The 20649-nt window shown below is 36.2% G+C and overlaps 1 protein-coding gene across 4 annotated transcripts in view; it reads right to left on the bottom strand.

Moving 5' to 3' along the window:
- LOC132151356 (PTB domain-containing engulfment adapter protein 1-like) overlaps positions 1 to 16464 on the bottom strand; it is a 61502-nt gene extending 45038 nt beyond the window's left edge. For 3 of the 4 annotated variants that reach the window (XM_059559451.1, XM_059559455.1, XM_059559452.1), the window contains exon 1: positions 16356 to 16464. In XM_059559451.1, the coding sequence (XP_059415434.1) occupies positions 16356 to 16410 (55 nt within the window). In that variant the 5' untranslated portion in view covers positions 16411 to 16464. The remainder of the gene's footprint in view (positions 1 to 16355) is intronic. The other variant, XM_059559453.1, reaches the window with a different exon arrangement.
- Between the last annotated feature and the right edge of the window lie 4185 nt (positions 16465 to 20649).

Below are 20649 nucleotides of genomic sequence, written 5' to 3'. Positions count from 1 at the left end.
TGTAAATCAGCAGACAGGATAATTCAGAGTTTTTATGCAGCAAGATGTCCTGCTGTTTTGGCAGAAACACAGAAAAGGTAATCTCAATATTGTCTCAACCAAATGCAAACTCTTTGTACAGACAAAAGCTTTTCAGAGTGCAATCCATCCTTGTAGTTTGCAAGGTTGAAATTTGCCTTTGGGCCTGGCATGCAGAATATGAAGGCTTTGTTAAATGAAGGAGAGGACATGATTGGTAAGGAGCATACTTAGCTTAACTTAACTTAACTTAACTTAACTTAACTTGGCTTATATTCAGAAAGTGACACTTGTAGTCCTAATGAACTGGACTGCGTTTCCCAAAAGCATCATAAGCCTAAGTTGATTGTAGCTCCACTGGTTTCAATGGGTCTACGATGTACTTAAGCTTCTGATGCTTTTGGGAAATGAAGGCCTGATCAGTGGGACAGTAGATCTACAATGTATCAATAGCCGTGTTTCCACTGTCGAGCTAGTGCGTGCCAGGGCCAGTCGAGTTTCCACTGTCACTTCCGGGGCTTGAACGTGCCTCGCCAGGGTTTTTTGGCCCGATGAAAACCTTGGGCCAAAGCGGGCCAGCTGGGTCTAGAGGAGTTGTCATGAACAATGGCGGAGTTTCTCCCCGTCAGGAGAGCTCAGCGCTGTGGATCATTTCAGAAAGAAAACAGCTTTAACACCAGTATTAAAGACGTTTTTAAATAATTTGAGATCAAAACTCACTCTTAGTCAGCAGCGAGTGTTTGAAATAACTTGATCTGAAGGGAGTCAATCCCATGTTAAAATGCCAAAATGTACAGTAGAAAATATAATTTACAGCCTGGTTCAAAAATTATTTTGGTCTATATAGCTAATTTTGCCCTTCATGACAACTGTGAGGGGTGTGAATTTTTTTATAACTCATCTGTCTAAATTAAGCCTAGGTGGGCGTGGTTTCAGCAACCAGCTCCTGCCTCTTTGCCCATTTTCGATTATCCGGGAATGACGCGTGGTAAAGCGCTGCCAAGATGGCGATGGCCGGCTCTGCCTTCTTTAGGCTTCAAAAACGCTCTTCGGAATTTTACGGGTGATTACGTCCATGTTTTATACAGTCTATGGTCCAAGTGTATAATCGAACACACACCAAGAGGCACGTCAGGTCTCATGGGCAGTGCCTACACTCGTCAAGACAAAGCACCCTTAAATAATGAAGAAGGTCAATAAATCTTAGCTGGTGACTTGGAGCATGCGTTAAATCCTCTAATCTTCATGGCTGTTTCTGCATGATAAGGACTTTCCCTGGTGAAATGCTGCAACTTCTCCAGTCACTTAAAATATGCCCATATTTTACTGTCAGACATTGATTTCTGAGGGGCCGTTTACTTTTCTCTATGTACAGCGGTAGAGCAGCTCAAGGACAGACTAAAGCAATTTCAGTCATTTGGCTTGTTTTTTGCCTAATAAATTTGAATGAGCAAGAAGCAGGAGGAGAAACCAAAAGCAAAGTTGATTGAGATAAACATGCCAAGTTCTCTTAGTGAGACACATTTACAGCAAGTAAATAAGGGGTGTATCGTACTTCACACTGACTAGTGTAGACATTCTACAATTGTTCTTTACAATACATTATCAATATTGTAAAGGATGCTTAAAAAGAAATGACTTGCGCAGGAATACAGATGCAAAGATACAGGGCTGATACAAGTATACCTTAATGAGTCTGCAGCCCTATTTGGGCAGTAAAAGTTTTACATTGGGATGTGAATTTGCACAGCTAGTTTGGCATTTTATTGCATATCAGATATTTGAACAGCATTGCATTGTGTGGTAATTTGTTCATCATCTCTCTGAGTTTACATTGAGGATTTTGGCCTTAGGCTGCTGTCAAATCATTTGACAATGAAATGAATGCTAAAGTGCAAAGTTTTGTTCCCTAGGTTAACATTATTGTAACTCTATTGTACAGGGGTACCAAACCTGTAATCATTCACATACTGATAACCATAGAAATGTTTTGGGCTATTAACGAAAGGAGATGTATTACCATCCAGCAATTTTCCATTGTAAAACACTATAAAAATTCTGCTAGAATATGATTAACATGAACAAGAAGATTTACAATCATATTTAGTTGCAGTGTGTATTTGTCATTGCCTGTATAAAAAACCTCCATCATCCCCAACGAGTTTCTTCACAAAAGAGCCATGCAAATATATTTTGTCCCACAGTTCCACTGAGAAACAACTACATTCTGAATAGTGCTAATACCAGTGTAATATCGTCTCTTATATAAGCTCATTTTCAGCACTGTTGATATTCTGAACCATTTCTCTTGCCACAAGATACAGTTATTTTATGATAAATAAACTAGATTGAGGTGCATATATTAAATACATAAAAAAATACAAAAAAAAAAGAGCTGAAAGAGCTGCATTTCTAGAGCAAAACACTAAACAGAGCATATCATCGCTTAAGATACATTGTCCTTGTAATATAAAACAGCAAAAATCTACACTAATCACACATTGTTTGCCAATAAATGAACTCAAGGAAGATTAATATAATTTCATTAATATGCACCAAATAGGTAAAGTATATTCCCTTATTTTCCACTGCCTGACATAAAGAGATAGTTCACCCAAAGTATTAAAATTCTATCATCATTTAACAAAGAATAACAGGAACAAATGCCTCTGCGCATGCTACCATCCACTTGGCAACAACGGCATCATTACATTAAAAAAAGGTAAATGGTGATAATTTATTATTTATAATCTTGAATAATGAAGTGTTCCTAAAATAAGGCCAGACAGCAGATAAAAGGTGGTCTGGAAAGGCCATGCTAATACCTGGCAGATCGTCTCAGCTTTGTAAATAAACTTCAGTTTTCTTGTTGATACTGAGCAAACCCACAGTTTAAATTCAAATAAGACTGATTGTCTGTCACATCACTCTAGCTTGTCAAATTACAATTTAATTGTAATGTTAAATAGTATAACAACTTAAGATACCTTTTTTTTTTTTTTTACTAGAGAACCCACCAGTGTTGTGTGCTTGAAAAAATTTGCCAGAAAAACAAAACATTTTGCAGTATATCAAAGAGTTTTTACTTAAGAATTTGTTTTAGCTTATATGTCTAAAAAAGTTATATGTCTTAAAAAGCAATACTTTCAAAGGTACTTTTCTCATTTCATGATACTTTTATCTATCAATGGCTTACTATGGTGCCGCCTCAAGTAATAATTATGCAGTATTTTAAGAAAATGCTATAAGCAATGATTAGTAACAGTCACAGTATAAGTGCCAAACATATCTGAATAAGAATTAATTATTTTCTCCTTTCATCTTTTCATCACGTTATCAGAAGTTGGAAAGGACAAGTGCTGTCATTCTATTGGAAATAGACAGACAGAAATGAAGCAGATGACCCTGCCTATTAAAATGTAACTTTTTAATCCACAAATATATTATTCACAACTTTTTGGGCATAGTAAAGATGAAAAAAAAATTATATTAATTATATTAAACACTTCATATACTGTATTTTATATAATTATGAACAGTTAAGTTCTGTTAAATATTTAATTTGATTTCAAATAAAATTCCATGTAGGTGATAGGTAGGTTCTTAAATGAATTGGTGAATCCTTTTTTATTGTAAATGAATCATCTGAAAGAAGCGATTCAGTAAAATGAATTCACAATGCTTCATATGGCAACAAAAGTGTACAAGTGTCTTTGTACATGCAAATATGCAACACGCAGAAATGAAATGTGCTGTAAGGGTTTAAAATGAGCAGTGCTAACTGTTGTTGTGATTTTCTGGAGGGGTTGGTGTTTTGGCGGGGAGTGGAAGCTAATAGGTTTAAAATGATATCCATCCATCTTAGTTTGTGCAGCGCACCTATTCATGTCAACCCAACGGCCGTGTGGATACCGGTTCATAAATGATCTTAATGCATCATGTATCTTTTTAATCATGTTTTCGTGAACAATGCTGGTCTGATTTTGCACTTAATGAGGGTTGCTGTATAATTCATATAATTCAAAGCAGACATCATTACTTATTACAGATATTCTGCCCAAACAATGCATTTTTGTCTACATAAAAGGTGCATTGCTGGGTAAGAAACAAAGGAAGGCTGTGAAGTCAATGCCAAATAGAGACCAGACTATTTGCCAGCCACATAAAGGGCTGTCTAATGCACAAGCACACACACAAAAACATTTTCGGGCGCAGATAAAGCAGGGGAAAGGACATAACGACAATGAACCAAGCCAGCTCAAGTGCTTCACAGCTCACATCAAAAGCAACAGTTTTTATTTAGATGCTGGCATAAAGCCTCTGCTTTAGTGCAGCCTAATGCAAATATACCCAGGGCAAGCATTTGTTTGTGGGGTAAGTATGTCACCAGTAAATTAGAATGTCTTCCAGAACCCAGACCAGATCCAAAAAATCAAACACAACAGCCAAGCTTCTGTGTGATAAAAGCGCATGTACCTAACAAACGGAGTGCTGCATAGACTTGATTATCAATACGGACAATAAAACTCAATGATTAAACTAACTGAGGAGTCTTGATAGGCAATGGTGAATGGTCCAGCTAAACAGAGGGTAGAGATATATTTATGGCTCTTTCTCTCTAGAGCAGGTCTGGAACAGGAGAGATAAGACCCCTCTTCCATGCACAGGTAATACAAAACACCTGTAAAGTCACCCTGTGGGCTGTTCAATGGATTAGGGTCGAAAAAAAAACTGAGGGTTACAATACAGTATATCATTATTGACTAAACACACCAGTGGTTACATAAACAAAGGCAGCAAACACTGGAATGTACAGTGCCGACTAGAATGTGCTTCTCTATGTGCAAATATACCTGGATTATTAGTTAGTCTGCAGAGTTTAGACTAACTCTGCTTCATTGTTTTGGCATAGTGGTTAAAAATGTGAACTGGCAACTTAAGGCTCAAATGGGTGATCCCAGAATGCAAAACAAATTGAAAAAATAATTGTTGGTAAGCAGTTTTGTTTACCATTGACTTCCATTGTATGGACAAAACTGACACAGAAAGATTTCTCAAAATATCCTCTTATAAGTTCTGCAGAAGAAACAAAATCACGTTTGGAATAATATGAGTAAATGATGATAATTTATCATTTTGGGGTTAAATATCCCTGTAAGACTGCCAGTTGTATTTTTAAATGTCTTTAGGTTACTACAGTATGTGTCATAACAAATACCATAGATGTATAACATAGTTAGTTGCAATGATAATGAATGAGGGGCTATGTATCTGTTATTTTATATGTATATCATTCTTGATTGTGGATGTTAAAAAAATGGTTTGCCTTCAAATATTCCAAGAAATAAAAAAATCCAGACAGAATAATGTTACTCAGAGCTGAAAAGTGCACATTATGCAGATCATTTCACCTGCCATCTTAAGGAAACCATTACATTTTCATAATAGTGTATAATAGTCATAATAGTCACAACTGGCACTTTATCTCCACATTTTTCCCATAATATCCCACTGACTGTGCACTCTGTCTTCTTTTCCCTGCTTTTCCATTTGACATTAACTGTTCACCTCATAGCATTCTGTCTCTGTCTGCTTCTTTCTCAAAGCATAAGATAACCCTCTGTCTGAGTATTGATTACTCATATAATGGAAACACAAACTACTTCAGAGAAATATGAATGGAACATGGGAAATACCAAAAGACGTGCAACTTGCTGCACTGTTCAGGATTTACATCTCAATCTCACACACTGACAAGCAAACTCCTGCATCTGAAAATTAGAAATATATGAAAAAATAGCTATACATTTAATTACAAATTCTAAACAATGCATTATTAATGATTTCAAAAACGAAGTTGAACACATTCATAACTCTTACTTGAACTGCCTTGAATTTGAACAGAATGTCAACAGTCAGAACATAGTGGTAGGTTCACTTGGACTGAATCCTGGCTTGTACATCACTGGACCATGCGGCAAAAGCCTTCTATCAGACAGAAGAGTAAAGGTCTGAGTTAACCTTAAAGGGACCTTACCAAAAGCCCACAGTCTATTAATGGACTAATCTTGATACATGTCACACAAAAAAAGCACTTCCAAAATCATTAGATCTAATCTGATTGACTGGCAATTATGCAATGGGACTGGACTGGGACTGCTTTGGCAGATTTTTTCCACATGGTCTATTATAATAGTATCATCAATTTCAGATGTACCAGCCCCTAAACAGCATGAACAAACTAAATACATTTTTGACGACTTCCATGCTGGTCAGATGGGCTCTTTTTGCCTGAGTGGATGATGTTTGACCAGAATAAGCATTTAAGGGTTGAATGTGAAGAGCGGCAATCATCATCTCCTATTCTTTTAAAGAGGTTTGGTTTATTAGTCCTCAATTTTAAGGTCAATTTGGCCAAAAGCATTGTTGAAAACAACCTAGCAATTTGAGTAAACTGTTCATACAAACATTTTGTTTTAGCCAGACAATACACACACATTCATTCAGCAAAGCTCTCAATCAACAATGGTGCTCCATCTCACCAGAAGTGATAACCTTGAGATGTCAAATTATATTTGCTTTACAGCAAACTGTATATATAATTCCTCCATACCTAGTTTATCATTTGTGAAATCTGGGAGCAATTTTTTATAACTTGCTAAAATTGCCACTTTTAGGGTATGAGCCATTTTGTGCCATTTTTGTGTCTTTCTCTTTAAATGCAAAAGAGCTGGTCTTCCGGAGAAAAGGGCGGAGCTTCAAGAGCTCAAGCTCTGGCAATACCAGTGCTAGCCTTTGCAAATAAACACTCCTCTATTAGTACAAGCCTGTTATCTGTACAGAAAACACACTTGGTTTAAAAGTCAGTAATCTGATTGACAAATATGCACTTTATCTCAGGCTGAACCGCTCGCATATGAAATGGCCGTTCTAGTTGTTAACTTTGAAGCAGATCCTCGCGAGGACTGGTTTCTATCAGTGGATCTGAAAGATGCTTACTTTCACATTCAGATAAATCCCATAACAGAACGTTCTTGAGATTTGAATTTGAGGGAGTAGTCTATCAATACACAGTCCTGCCATTCAGACTGTCTCTGGCCCCACGCACTATTATTAAGTACATAGACATGGCTCTTTCCCCTCTGAGATAGATGGGAATACACATTGTGAACTACCTTGACAATTTGCTGGTTTTAGCCAGATCAGAACGGGAATCTTATTACTCTTATTACAGGTCGCTGCTGCTTGGCCACCTAGAGTGCCTTGGGTTGAAAATCAATCTAGCCAAGAGCTCTTTGTCTTCCAGACAGCTAGTAGTCTTTCTGGGGACAATTATAGTGGTCCAAATGTGGACATGGATTACATTCGAATGCTCCCTGACTATTCAGTGGCTAGTCATTCATATTAGGTCCCCTAAGGGCTTTCCAGAGTTCGCTCGGCCTCATGTCGGCCACCTCCTCTGTGATTCCTCTGGTCCTGCTGAACATGCGGCCACTCCAGTATTGGCTCAAACCCCCATTTCATTTCAGGGTAACCCACCACTGCATCAGAACCATGGCCCCTTGGAAAGCTTCACAAATGTATGACCTCTTATTAAGCCACTCCTGAGGCGTCTTACCTGGGCTAAGGAGAAGAAGAACTGGACTACTGCCCAGTGGTCCAAAGTCCTCTTTCCAGATGAGAGCAAGCTTTGTATTTCATTTAGAAACCAAGGTCCTAGAGTCTGGAGGAAAGTTGGAGAAGCTCATAGCTCATAGCTTCAAGTTGTTGTCTCAAGTTCAGATGATTTGTAGTGCAATGTCATCTGCTGGTGTTGGTCCATTTTGAAAACCAAAGTCACTGCACCCGTTTACCAAGAAATTCTGAAGCACTTCATGCTTTATTCTGCTGATTAGCTTTTTGAGGATGCTGATTTAATTTTCCAGTAGGATTTGGCACCTAACCACACTGTCAAAAGCACCAAAAGTTGGTTAAATGACCATGGTGTTGGTGTGCTTGACTGACCAGCGAGAATCTATGGAGTGTTGTCAAGAGGAAAATGAGAAACAAGAGACCAAAACATGCAGATGAGTTGAAGGCCACTGTCAAAGAGGCCTGGGCTTCCATACCACCTCAGCAGTGCCACAAACTGATCTCCCTCCATGCCACGCTGAATTGAGGCAGTAATTAAAGCAAAAGGAGCCCCTACCAAGTATTGAGTACATGTACAGTAACTGAACATACTTTCCAGAAGGCCAACAATTTATGAGTTGAATTACTGAAATAAATAAATTTTCCACGACATTCTAATTTATTGAGATGCACCTGTAACTTGCTGTGTTATAAGGATGTACATGAATCAATGAAGCTTCATTTGAAAGATTCTGATTAAATAGAATACTGCTAATAAAATAGCAGTAGACTCCTCCCCTTTCCGCGGGCTTAAGCCCCATTGGTTTGTGCAGATACACAAACGTGAACAAATCAGGCTTCATTATCAGAGTAAACAGGAGTTTCCCTATAGTGTGTCAACGCAACGCTCTTTCCCTTATCTCAGGGAACCGGGGTTACCTTAGTAACCGGAGCATTATTCTTCCTGTTTTCTCCTTGAGAGGAAATGAGTGCATTCTAAAGGAGGTTATGGGCGTCTCCAAGAGGAAAATAGACTTTGCTGGTGAAGTGTACAATGTTATTTTGACCGCACCCAGAGAGACACTCCCAGGAAGTCTCAGGGTGGACACAGGTCTCCCTCATTGTCTTCATACGTACATTCTCAAGCAACAATACCATATGCCTTTCATCTCACCCAGTTTGTGTTCCTTCAAAGCACCTCTAATTTAAAAAATTCTTTGTCAGACTGTGGCTCTTTTAACAATTTAATAGCACTTCTAAACCAATCTGGATTTAGTTTGACAGTTAATTCTTATAGTTCCTTTGATGGACTATTTTTAGAACTCTTAGGCTTTGTTCAGACAATATAATAGTTTTTTTTCTTTGATGCAAATCCATTTAGTTTTTGGTAATGCAAACATTAATAAAATAAATGAGAAAATGAACAACAAAATCATTACATAACGGTACACAATATGGTCAAGGCTGTGTCCAAATTAGGACCATCAATTATTTTGGTAACTAAATAACTTGTTAATTATTTTCACAATAAGCCTAATCAAATAATCAGGTAATACTTATTAAAAATTTTAAAGAATGAAAAATACTTTGTTGAAAAGCATGTGACAATGGTATTTAGACATTATAAAAATAACACATCTTATGGTATAAAAATACATAATGTAACAGTTTATGACCTGAAATGTGCAACGTCTGACCTATTCGTGACAGCTCTAGTCCAAATACACAAATTTTATTTTTATTTCTTCCTTCTCTTTCCACACTGACAGCTCTCAGTTGTTTTATGAAAAAAATCTCTTGCCGTTGTTAAAAACAACTCATAGTCCAGATATTGACTGAACAAATGGATCAGATTTCACTTGCAAAATGATAGTGCAGACAGTGAATACATAAACATCAGATTTGAAAAACAAAAAGGATTTGTGTATTTCAAAAATATACTTTTGTTTTCATTGTTCCTAATGCTTTTAGAAGCTACTAACTTATCACCATCAAAAAGTCAATTTTAATCCCAGTGCCTACAGCTGCTATATACTGATATCTTCTTAATCTATACTTATGCTATAGTAACAAAGCTTCAAAGAGGGAGAGAGATTTTTGCCAATTTACTGAGGGGAAAATTAGTTCTTTAAAGAGATATTTCACCCAAAAATGAAATTAAGATATTTTAAAAAATCCAAGAGTCTTCTGACCCTCCATAGACAACAACACAGCTACCACATTTAAGGCCCAGAAACTGAACTAAAGCGTTATTATGAAGCGTGTGATCATGCTGACGTAGAATCGGGCCTTCTGACGAAGAACACACATGTGCTGCGGCTTTTTAAGCAGAGGAATGTGTCATTGTACTCTCGTGAATGGTTGTGGAGACTGACACGGAAGAGAAGAACTGTTGAATAAAGTTGTTATTTTTGTTTCCTTCGCTGTCTATGCAGGGTCATAAAGCTCTCGGATTTCATCAAATAAATATTAATTTGTGTTTCCAATTTGAACGAAGCGCTTACAGGATTGGAATGAAAAGAGGGTATGAAATTAATGATTTTTGGGTGAACTATCCCTTTAATACACAGATAAAATAAATGTTTTCTTTTCAACTGTGTAATATATAATGGTTATTCAGATAACATTAGGCCAATGCACCAATTTCAGGAAAATGCAGTTTATATTTTGTTGTGACCATGAGCACCAGGTTTTAATAACTTACTTTCACATAGTCTGTGATAGAATTACAGTGCTATAACAACAACCCTTTAATAGAACTGGGGACATTTCTGGAATACACTCACAATATTGTAAATCTATCACTCAAAAAAAATAAAAATAAAACAGTAAATTCATGGTGGGGCATAACACATTTTCGTGAAGAATAAATGCATGAAATTATCCAGCCCAGCTGTTCACTCCAGTGTGCTTGGTCATAGAAAACTAAAATATGGAAACAGAAACAGAAAACTAAAGATGGAAAATTACTGATGCAGGTCCTTCAGACCACTTGAGGCACAATGGGACGTAATGTAATTGGTCTCTTTTCCCTCATTCAGATGTGTGAATCACATCCAAATGACCTTTTCATACAAGTAATTAAACTAATCCTCACAGCATCTCTGTGTCTTCAGCTAAATGATCACAACAAGGCAATTAATCAGCATGTATATAAAACCACAGTAGTGCTCTCCCAAATCAATTATGAAATGATGAGTGAATATACAATGATTCATATTATTCTCATAACAGACTCTGCCTGTTTCTGAAAATAAAGAAATATATGAATGCATGAGTAAAACAATAAATGGATTAGTTCATTACACATTAAAATAATTTACTACTTTTCATATCATTCTAAACTGGCCAGTCTTTTCCATAGGGAAAGTAAATGTGAACTGGGTCTGTCAACCTTCAAAATAACAAGAACAACACAAAAAACACTATAATATTAGTTAATATGATTTAATATGATTTATGCGCTATTCTGAAATCACTAGCCAACTCACCAGCCAACATAGTGCTGCAGGGATGATGTTTTTGTAGGCAAAACCCTGGAAAATCACATTGTTTTTAATGAGAATCACTTGCCATTAATACAGTATACAGTAATCAATGAAAGGGCATGAAATGATTTTATCCTGCATGATTTTCAATATCGGAGTGAATTGACACCATATGCGATAAGCATAAGCATGTTTACCATCAAACGTTAATTTTTAGTATTAATTTTGGCTTCATTTGGAGTTTGCAACAAAATGCTGTTTTATAAGTAAAGTCACAGAGAATTTAGCTATATGAAGGATTACGTTTATTCCACTATTTTATTGTATAGTATTCATTGTAAATCATTAAATATTTCTGAGTTTTTTTTTGTTTTGGCTAAATTATATTCTGAATGACACGTAACTTTATAAATTGGTAGCTACAAACATTGGTAGCCAAATTGGCTTGTTGAGTGAAAAAGTTAATTTGATACTCTTGCAACATCATGATCAGCCATGTGACACAAGACATTCCTCAGACAAAGCTATTGTTCAGTTTGAGAAGGCTTGAGGCTGATTTATACTTCTGCACCAGATCTATGCCGTAGACTTTACGCCGTAGGCTATGTGTCAGTTTTCATTTATACTTCTGCGTTGTTGTCCGCGTCGGCGTGCAGTACACATGCAAACCGCTAGTCTGCAGGAGGGATCCTAGCAAACCAATAACAGCACTTGCAGTCCATGTAGAATTGATGCGCTGTTAGATTTTTGGAGAGGTGCACATCAGGCAACGGCATAAGGGAGTGCGTCTATGCGTAGGCTACGGCATAGGTCTGACGCAGAAGTACTGTATAAATCAGCCTTCAGAATACAATGCACAAGTCATACGGTCTACTTTGAAGACAACTATGTGCTTTTTGACATTTAGGAGTTAGACTAGCCACAGTCCTCCATTCAACTATTAAAAAGAGTAATTGGTACAGTGTTCAATAATTCTCCTTTAGTGTGCCATTGAAGAAAGGTAGTCATACAAATTTGGAACAACATCAGGGTGAGTAAATCAACATAATAACATGGAAGATGCTGTTGATAAAGATTAAAAGTGATGTCAAAAAGGGTACAAAGATACTGTCTGCAAAGTACACAATTTTGCATAGTCTAGTCTAGTTACAAAGTTTAAGGATGATTTTATGAGTACAGTCAAGAAGTGAAAACAAATCAGAATAATTTGAGACAGATTTTTAAAGATTAAATGTGTATTTTTTTCTTTGTTAAAATACTTTATCCCAGTTCTTTGAAAAATTACAAAGCGACTAAGGCACTGTTTGTTTGAGAAACCTGACTAGGCCAACATAGCAACGTTGGCTAGTTTGGGGCGGGACTATTTGTTTGTCCAGCCAATGACAGATGAAGAACTGTTCTGAAAACCTGTTTTGCAATTTCATTTGGAGATTTCTTTTTTACGTTTTTTTTTTTGCCCAGCACCCCGCTACACACTTATAATTACATTCATACTGACAGTCCCACACGGTCTGTTGTATTTTTGTAATGACTGTGGGGGTAAAGGAGTCACATTGCACTATCCTAATGAATCAATACTAACACTCCTGATAACAAAATGGCATTAAGCAGACAAATAAAAATGAAGAATCGGTCATAATTTGTTTACTCATTTATTTTTAGATCGATACAGCACCACACTGAGGGGAGATTTGTAAAGGATCTTAGGATTTGTATGCTAAACTATAAGGCATGGGCCTGTTCCTCATACAAAGCCTTGAAAACGGTTGCTTTACTCAAAATTCACATTGTTAGTTTAAACTAAAATTTATTGGTTTCTACGCTTCAGTGAATTCAAATGGACAACCCATTGGACTCATGCAGCACCTGCTCCAGTCAATTGCAATTTAAAGCTAAAAAAAAACCTCTAATCTAATTTGTAAGAGACAGCACGTAGACATGCAGTCAGATGTTGATTGACTGGCAGGAAATGAAACATCAGACGCCGTTGAGTGATTATCTCTGTTTGGATGTTTTGGATGAGAGGGGTATGGACCCTCTCAGCATTCAGTCTTTGTGTTGTACATGTTTGTTTCTATTGTGTGTATTTCAAACACAAAAGTGTTGTTGGCCATTACAGCTAAGAGACAGACTTTCTGAGTTACTAATCAATGTCTGGAGAACAAGAGCAGAGTTTAAAATGTGTACGTTAATCTGTATGCTTCTGCAGATCATTATGTCAGAAACATCTGTTTAGATTGAATTTTGAAATATTTTCATACTTTCAATTTGCATGCGAGTTTCAAAATGTGTGGTGATAAAAGCTGTACTTTCCAGGGAAATAACACTCAACTTTTAATAAATTAGTATTCCTTGGTAGGAGGTTTGTATCGAGCAACTAAAGACACATTGCTAATTTGCTCAGAGTAAAATGTGCTGGCAAACACAATAAATAATACTTCCCTGTGCACTAAGGACCTAATGTGAAAGTAAAACAAACCAAATCTAGGATAGATTTAGAGGATCATCTCTCTACACAAAAACATTGAATCGTATTTGCTATTCAAATTATTTTGAATGACTGTGTGCCTGCAGGGTTAGATGCTGTCTAATCACTTTTGGTCTAGTTACTATCACAAATTTTTACTGTCACAGTAAAGTTTTGTTGAAAATCTCCCATATAAATCACTGATTAAAGCTGAACTGTAATTTCTGAGTCAGTAGCATTGCCAAACACAATGGGTAAAAATAATGATTATGCAAAAGTTTTGATGAGTGTTTACTATTGTCCTGTTGCATTATCAACACTCTGTTTTCCTGTTTAATACAGTAAAGCTGCTTTGACAATCTGTTTTGCAGGGATCCTCAAATCTGGCCCATGAGATCCACTTTCCTGCAGAGTTAAGCTCTAACCCTAATCAAACACATCTGAGCATGCTAATCAATGTCTTCAAGATCATTATAAAATCACAGGTAGGTGAGTTTGATCAAGGTTGGAGCTAAACTCTGCAGTGCATTGGCAATCCAGGACAAGATTTGAGGAACCCTGTTGTATTGTATAAAGCACTATTTAAATAAAGGTGACTTGACTTGACTAGAGACATCTTGTTCACATTATTCCTGTACCTCATTTAATGACTTCATACTCATAAAATCAATCTTACTGAAGAGGCTACTAGAAAATGCAAAAAGTGTTAGCTTTGCTTTCTTTTTGGCCTGTAACATCAGGAAGTAATCAGCAGCCGGTGTTCATATCAATTCTCCTAAGACAAAGGCAATAAAGTTACCACTGGGAAAACATTCTGTGAATGCTATCACGCCTGTCTTCCAAATTATAACCCCTCTAAAGTCCAAATCCCATGCCAAAACCCAATTCCATATGACCAAGACAAGAACAGAACCCAAGACCACACTGGAATCAGACCACTCTTAAGACTGTTAAATCATCAAATGAAGCAAGTCCAATCCATTATTGACAGCAATGATCATGAGTACATTGTAAGTCCCGCTGAACATGGCAAAGTAAAGGATTTCACATAAATATCTCCAAATACCCGGTGTGGATCATGTTGTCATTACATTACAGCATAATTTTTTTTTTTTTTTTTTGTAGAAACAGACATTGCAGCATGTGATTCTGACAGGGCTCATGCTTTTTACTAACTTTACTTTGAATAAAATAATCTCATGCTCAAGAAATGTGAGACTTTGGTGTAATCTGAAGACTATGCAATTTGTGACATTTTAATAAAAGTTTGATTGAATGACACCTGCAGATTAGTGTTATTTAGAAATGATTTTCTCTTGTCCTGTTAATCATTCCCTTAAAATGCATTCAGAGCCTTATGTAAATGTCTTGCCTAGGTAAATGACACATGGCTCTTCAAGAATTATGACAGAAATATATTCATCCTCACGAACAATCTTAGCAAATTATAGAAAAAATATGTATTCCGCCTTATGGTGTTTGAAACCCATATGATTTTCTATTTTCAGTGAAACAAAAAACAAGACAAATTGCAAATGATGCACAACAGTGACCTGTAGATATCAAACTCAAAAATAGTAGTTGCATTCCATCTTTTCCGAAGCCATTATGTCTTCTATTAATAGATTTCTGAATTGTTTTAGTGAAAGTTATTTAACTCAAAGTCCTCCCTGCAAATTGCATTACCTTGTAAGTTTAACATTTTTATGTTGTAAATACTCTCATTATTCCCCAGATGGAGCATTGATGGCACCTGAAATAAGTTTAAATAATGCATAATCCTTTAAATAAAATACATATGTGCTTGAAATGCCACTTCAGTAGCTAGTGACAGCATGTCTCTCTGGATCAATGTGAAAGCTGTCATAAAATGTGAATGTTCATATCAAATGTTTAATGTCATTAATTTGTCTCTTGACTGATCATGATGCCTGAGGTTTAAAAATATGGAGGTGTGAATGATATCTGAGAGATTTAACAGGTATAGATTTCTGGTAATTAGGGTTTTCCATCTGTTCTGCATACAAAGGTACTGTATGGTATGGCATCAGAAGTCTTTGCATTAACAATTCTTTTAATGTTAGTATAGCTGTTTTAATCGTGAAAATTCATTTTGAATAAAATCATATGAGGAACATTATTTAGCAAGTTCACATTTAATTGAAATCATGCTCAGAAGCAAAAGGATTTAGAGTCTGGCAGCCTCATTTATTAAAGCACATCACCAGCAGCTTGTCTCAGAATGTCATTATGCTGTTCTCTCGTTTTCCTCTGTCAAGGGCAGCAAACGGAGAGGGACACGGAGTCAGTAATACGAACATTATTCTGTCCGTGTGACTGCTGGGGTCCGTGGCTGAGCTCTGGGTCAATGCATTTGGCTGATGCACGGCAGAACAGTGCTGAAACCACGGAACAGTTTATCCGTATGAACTGAACAACAGAACTAACTTTACAACACGAGATCAAATATACGCGCGCGTGCACGAGTTTCACTAATACACCTGCCATTCTTAATGAAAATATTTTAGAACGAAAAACAACAGAAACGCCAATTTAATTGTGAAGGTTTCCCTTTGTTATCAATAACACAAGCAAACAGCAGTATTTTAGAATAAATGTAACGCGTAAAACAGGACATGCAACAGATTCACACTCAAGCAAACTCATTTTTATGCATCTGTTGTCATTAAAACATGCCTATAATAAATGGTCACAACATAAACCAAGTATTTACCGCGATAATAATCTATTTAAAGAAGAGGAAGTCTTACAAGGACTGTTGATTTTGTAGTTATTTCCAGAAAACCGGAGCCCGTCCAGTCGCATCTGCAGCGAATGGCTGGAAAAGCGCGCGCGTGTGTGCCTTCCCCTCCGCGCTCACTCCAGCCGCTTAAAAAGTTTAATGACGTCAACTGGGCATTTAAAACGCCGCTTTTTCATAGGAATGCACGACGTGCTGTCTGCCTTAAAGGGACCTCGCACGGTAAAGACCCATCAAAGAGAGACCATATAAAATCAACTGTTGATTGAAGTTGTTCGTTCAAAAATGACATTCTGTCATTATTTGTTCACTTCGTGTAGTTTCTTTCTTCTGTGAAACAAAAGGAGAGCTCAGGGACCGTTCAATTTGGTCTCCTTGAGTGCCTTAAAAACACAGCACTCATAATGTGAGCAGTAAGAAATATTTTCCACCTTGTTTTTAAACTTAAGAGCAAGTACAGCCATTTTTAGCTCGAATGTGCAAGGTTTCTTGTGGCAGTGACTTATAATCCAAAAATAATCCATTATGCTGCCTGATTTCCCCATTGTGCAATACAAAAATATGTGCAATACCACTTATTTTTGATACCACACATCATTGTGCATCCCTACATCTGATTCTATTCTATTACATCTATAGCACACCTGTACAAACATTTTTTTAAATATATATTTATATATACAGTACATATGTGCATTTTATTAATATGTCTTTACTTTTAATTATCCGTGTGTTGTTCTTGTCCCTGTTTCTGTCACCAGAAAAAATGCCTTGTATGTGCGGCTCGTTCTGACTTCTGATATTACAAACAACACATTTTTAATATTTGTTGTTGTGTAATTTTAATACATAGCTTTGTATCAGAATTTTATCACAAATATATATTTTTTTCATTCAGAGTTATAAATATTTTCTTTTAACAAAAATAGACATGCAAATTATGTTGGTAGGTTTTAAATCAACCATATATGGGCTGGCTGGTAGCAGCGCTGACTGTTAAAGTTCCAAATTTGCATGTACTAAAAATGTCACCTGTGCTGAAAATTTCCAGAGAAATAAATGCTGAAAGTTTACAATGTAAAATACAGCATCACATTCGGTTAGATATAACCACTCAAATTACTCATAGCCCAGACACCATGACTCTTATTCACTAGATACTATCAGAGAAACGGTCACTCGTTACAGCAAGTCTACCTTTGTTAAAATATTTTAATAATTCATCTAATCAATCAACAGATGGAAGTTATCCTTGTAAAGGCGACTGCTAATCAGAAACTGAGAGAGCAATCAGCGCGTGATCTCCCTTCACCTGCATCTGTGTGATGTCTTGATCTCTCTGCATCTGTGCCTGTTAATTTCTAGAATGAACAATCTCCATCTCTGCCTGTGTGTCTAATCAATAATGTGTGCCATTCAGGCAGAATGTTCCAAAACCTGGATTCCATTTGTCATTTGTCAACCACAACACATTTGCAATCAATTTAACTTACTGCTCCAGTAGAAAAGCATATGTTTATCAAGGCACTGCACTCTCAAATGCACTCTCGTTTCCTGTTTGGTTCTATTTTTATTTTTAGCACACAGAAGGTATGAGCTTTGTGTTTGTATTTTTTTTTCTCCAGTTACTGTTAATGAAGCACAATAAATAATGTACTCCTGTTTGAGGAAATCATTATTCATTAATTAATGTACTGAAATGTTGCAAGACTCAACATCTCTCTCAAATAAATAAATAAAATAAATAAATAATAAAATAAAATATTTAAATGGCTTTGTAATTATCACATAAATAAATAACTATATCTTAATAAAACCTCGAAATGTCACTTGATTTATTTTAGACATACCAAAATAAAATGTCAAAAAATCTGGCAGTTCTACTTAATTTTTTTATTCACAAAAATTCTTCAATATATAAGTTTCATTTATTTACAGGTTTAAAATGTTCTCAGTACTTTTAAGTGTAAAAATGTTACACCAAATAAATTGTGCTTTGTTTCCACCATGCTAAACCACACCCCAGACGCATTGTCAAGTGCATCAATTATTTGTGTCACATGGCTTAAGTAACCAATCAATCAAGAGAAAGCAGAAGTGGTCCATTGTGTAACTATGTGCATACTTTCAGCATTTTGTCCAGTATTAAAAGGAAAAAAACAAAACAAACAAAGATTATAATTTTGTTTTCATGCATTCCAAAGTTGGGAAGCCCTATGAATCCATTATATCGACATTTAAAACAGACTATGTGATTATAATCACATCCTCATCTCTGTAATGGCATCACAGTGTCCAAAAAGAGCACCCAATCAAGCAGCAATTGTGCATATGAGCAGGCACGCTTGCATAAAAATTCATACAGGCAGACATATAACACTGATGTAAATAATCAGCCATGCACAGGGTGAGCTGGTGTTAGCCGATGGGTAGACAGCCATAAATCAGACAGAATGTCTTATAATGAGACTCTCTCCTGTCTGATCCCGCTAAAGATCCGCCTAGAGCAACCTCATTTAACAGCTTCTCTTCATTTGCATCAGACTCCTCATAAACAAGAAGTCCATTAAAACAGTCTGCTAATAAGATTCTGTCTTATTGTTCTGCCTCAGTTTGTCATTTAAAAACACATCAGACTGATAATAATTACAACAGAGAGACAACACATCTCTATATAAATGTATGACTCATAATGGAGATTTTATTCATTTAATGCTTCTTATCTGAGACAGCATTATAAATGTATTTTCCTCAGAATCACTTTATAGGTTGTGATATTTTGTGTAGAGCTTTGTTGACTGATATACAGTTCATTGTCTACCTGTACCTCTTCTTCTACTTCATCTTCTTATTTACCACACTCATAATACTCATATTCATAATTGTATTTTGAGTATATTTCATGGGAAATATTCTTACTTTTCTGCTGCTGATTATTTTATATCGGGTGTACCAATAAATACAATTTTCAATGCCATAAACAATGCTTCTACAACTATTAATAAAAATAAGAGTAAATAATAATTAAAAAAATACTTATAATGCCTATTGTTGCATTATTTTTGCTGTAAACTATAATTACTAATAAATACAGATCAAATGAATCATATAATTAATATACACAGTGGGGATAAATCCAAATACATAATTTTTTCAATATATTGTTTTATTATTTTAGCACTTGCCTACAGTCCACAGCAATTCATTTTGCGCTCGAATAAAATTATAGTATATTTATCATTTAAATTAGAATACTATTATAAACTAACACTCATTCCTAGGCTATATTCTTCAGTTTGACCGAATGTTATTACATTTTTTGTGGAGTAATTTTTAATATGTATCACTGAATGCAACAGCACTTCGACCTGTTTTGTGAAGTTGAATTTATCTCTCTGCAGCAGCTGGAATGATAACTGCATTGAAAAGCTGACTTCACCATTGCAGCTTGCTGAATTTAGCCAGCACACAGTACACCTCAACTCCAGTCATTTCTTGAGTTGTTATGGCTCTAACTCTTAGTGCAGTACAAAAAGCCTCAGTCTGTCTGTCAGGTTCAAATCGATTTGTTCTCCACAGAGGAATCGGGCAGCAGGGTGTCAGAAAATTGCATCACATTGCATTGCAAATGATGCCATTTAAACTCCGTGGAAGATCATTAGCTGCAGTCCTGTTTTCTTCACTCGTCTTCCTGTTTCCTTCGTGTATTTGTCTCTGGCAGTGGGAGTGGAGTTTCAGGAAAATGATACGAGACATGGGGGATAAAACTCCAAAGCCTCTGGTCTTTGTAGGGCCACACAGGAAGGCAGATCACAATCACATCTCTCGTCAGACAGTGGTTAGTGCAATCAGAGCAGTATTAGTGGAACATAGAGATAGAAGAAAATATTTTTTGCCCTGAGCATTTTCATCATAGTCTTCTATAAATAACTGAGCGAAACCTATTCACGGCGGGGTTACCCTTTCAAACAAAAGAATGAAACATGAGAAATAAGAAGATAAACTCACAGCGTGTGTTTTGCATATGAATTAGTTTGTATCTGGGGTTTGATCCTTTGACGTGTTTGTGTGGAGTATATCTGTGACAATTCATTCCATAATCAAAAACAAAACGCTTAAACAGCACCATCCCTTGGACATCACATCCTAGTTGTGGGATAACAATTTTATATTCTCAAGTGCTTAAATTAATGCCTTCTTCAAATATTGGCATTTAATTTCCACTTATGTTAATTTACGCTTCGAAAGCAGGAAATGAAAAACGCATAAATAATTACACCTACATTTCTCTCCTGCTCTACCAG

Source organism: Carassius carassius, chromosome 10 (genome assembly GCF_963082965.1).
Source record: "Carassius carassius chromosome 10, fCarCar2.1, whole genome shotgun sequence".
Classification (NCBI taxonomy): domain Eukaryota; kingdom Metazoa; phylum Chordata; class Actinopteri; order Cypriniformes; family Cyprinidae; genus Carassius; species Carassius carassius.
This window is presented reverse-complemented; position numbering and strand designations above follow the sequence as displayed.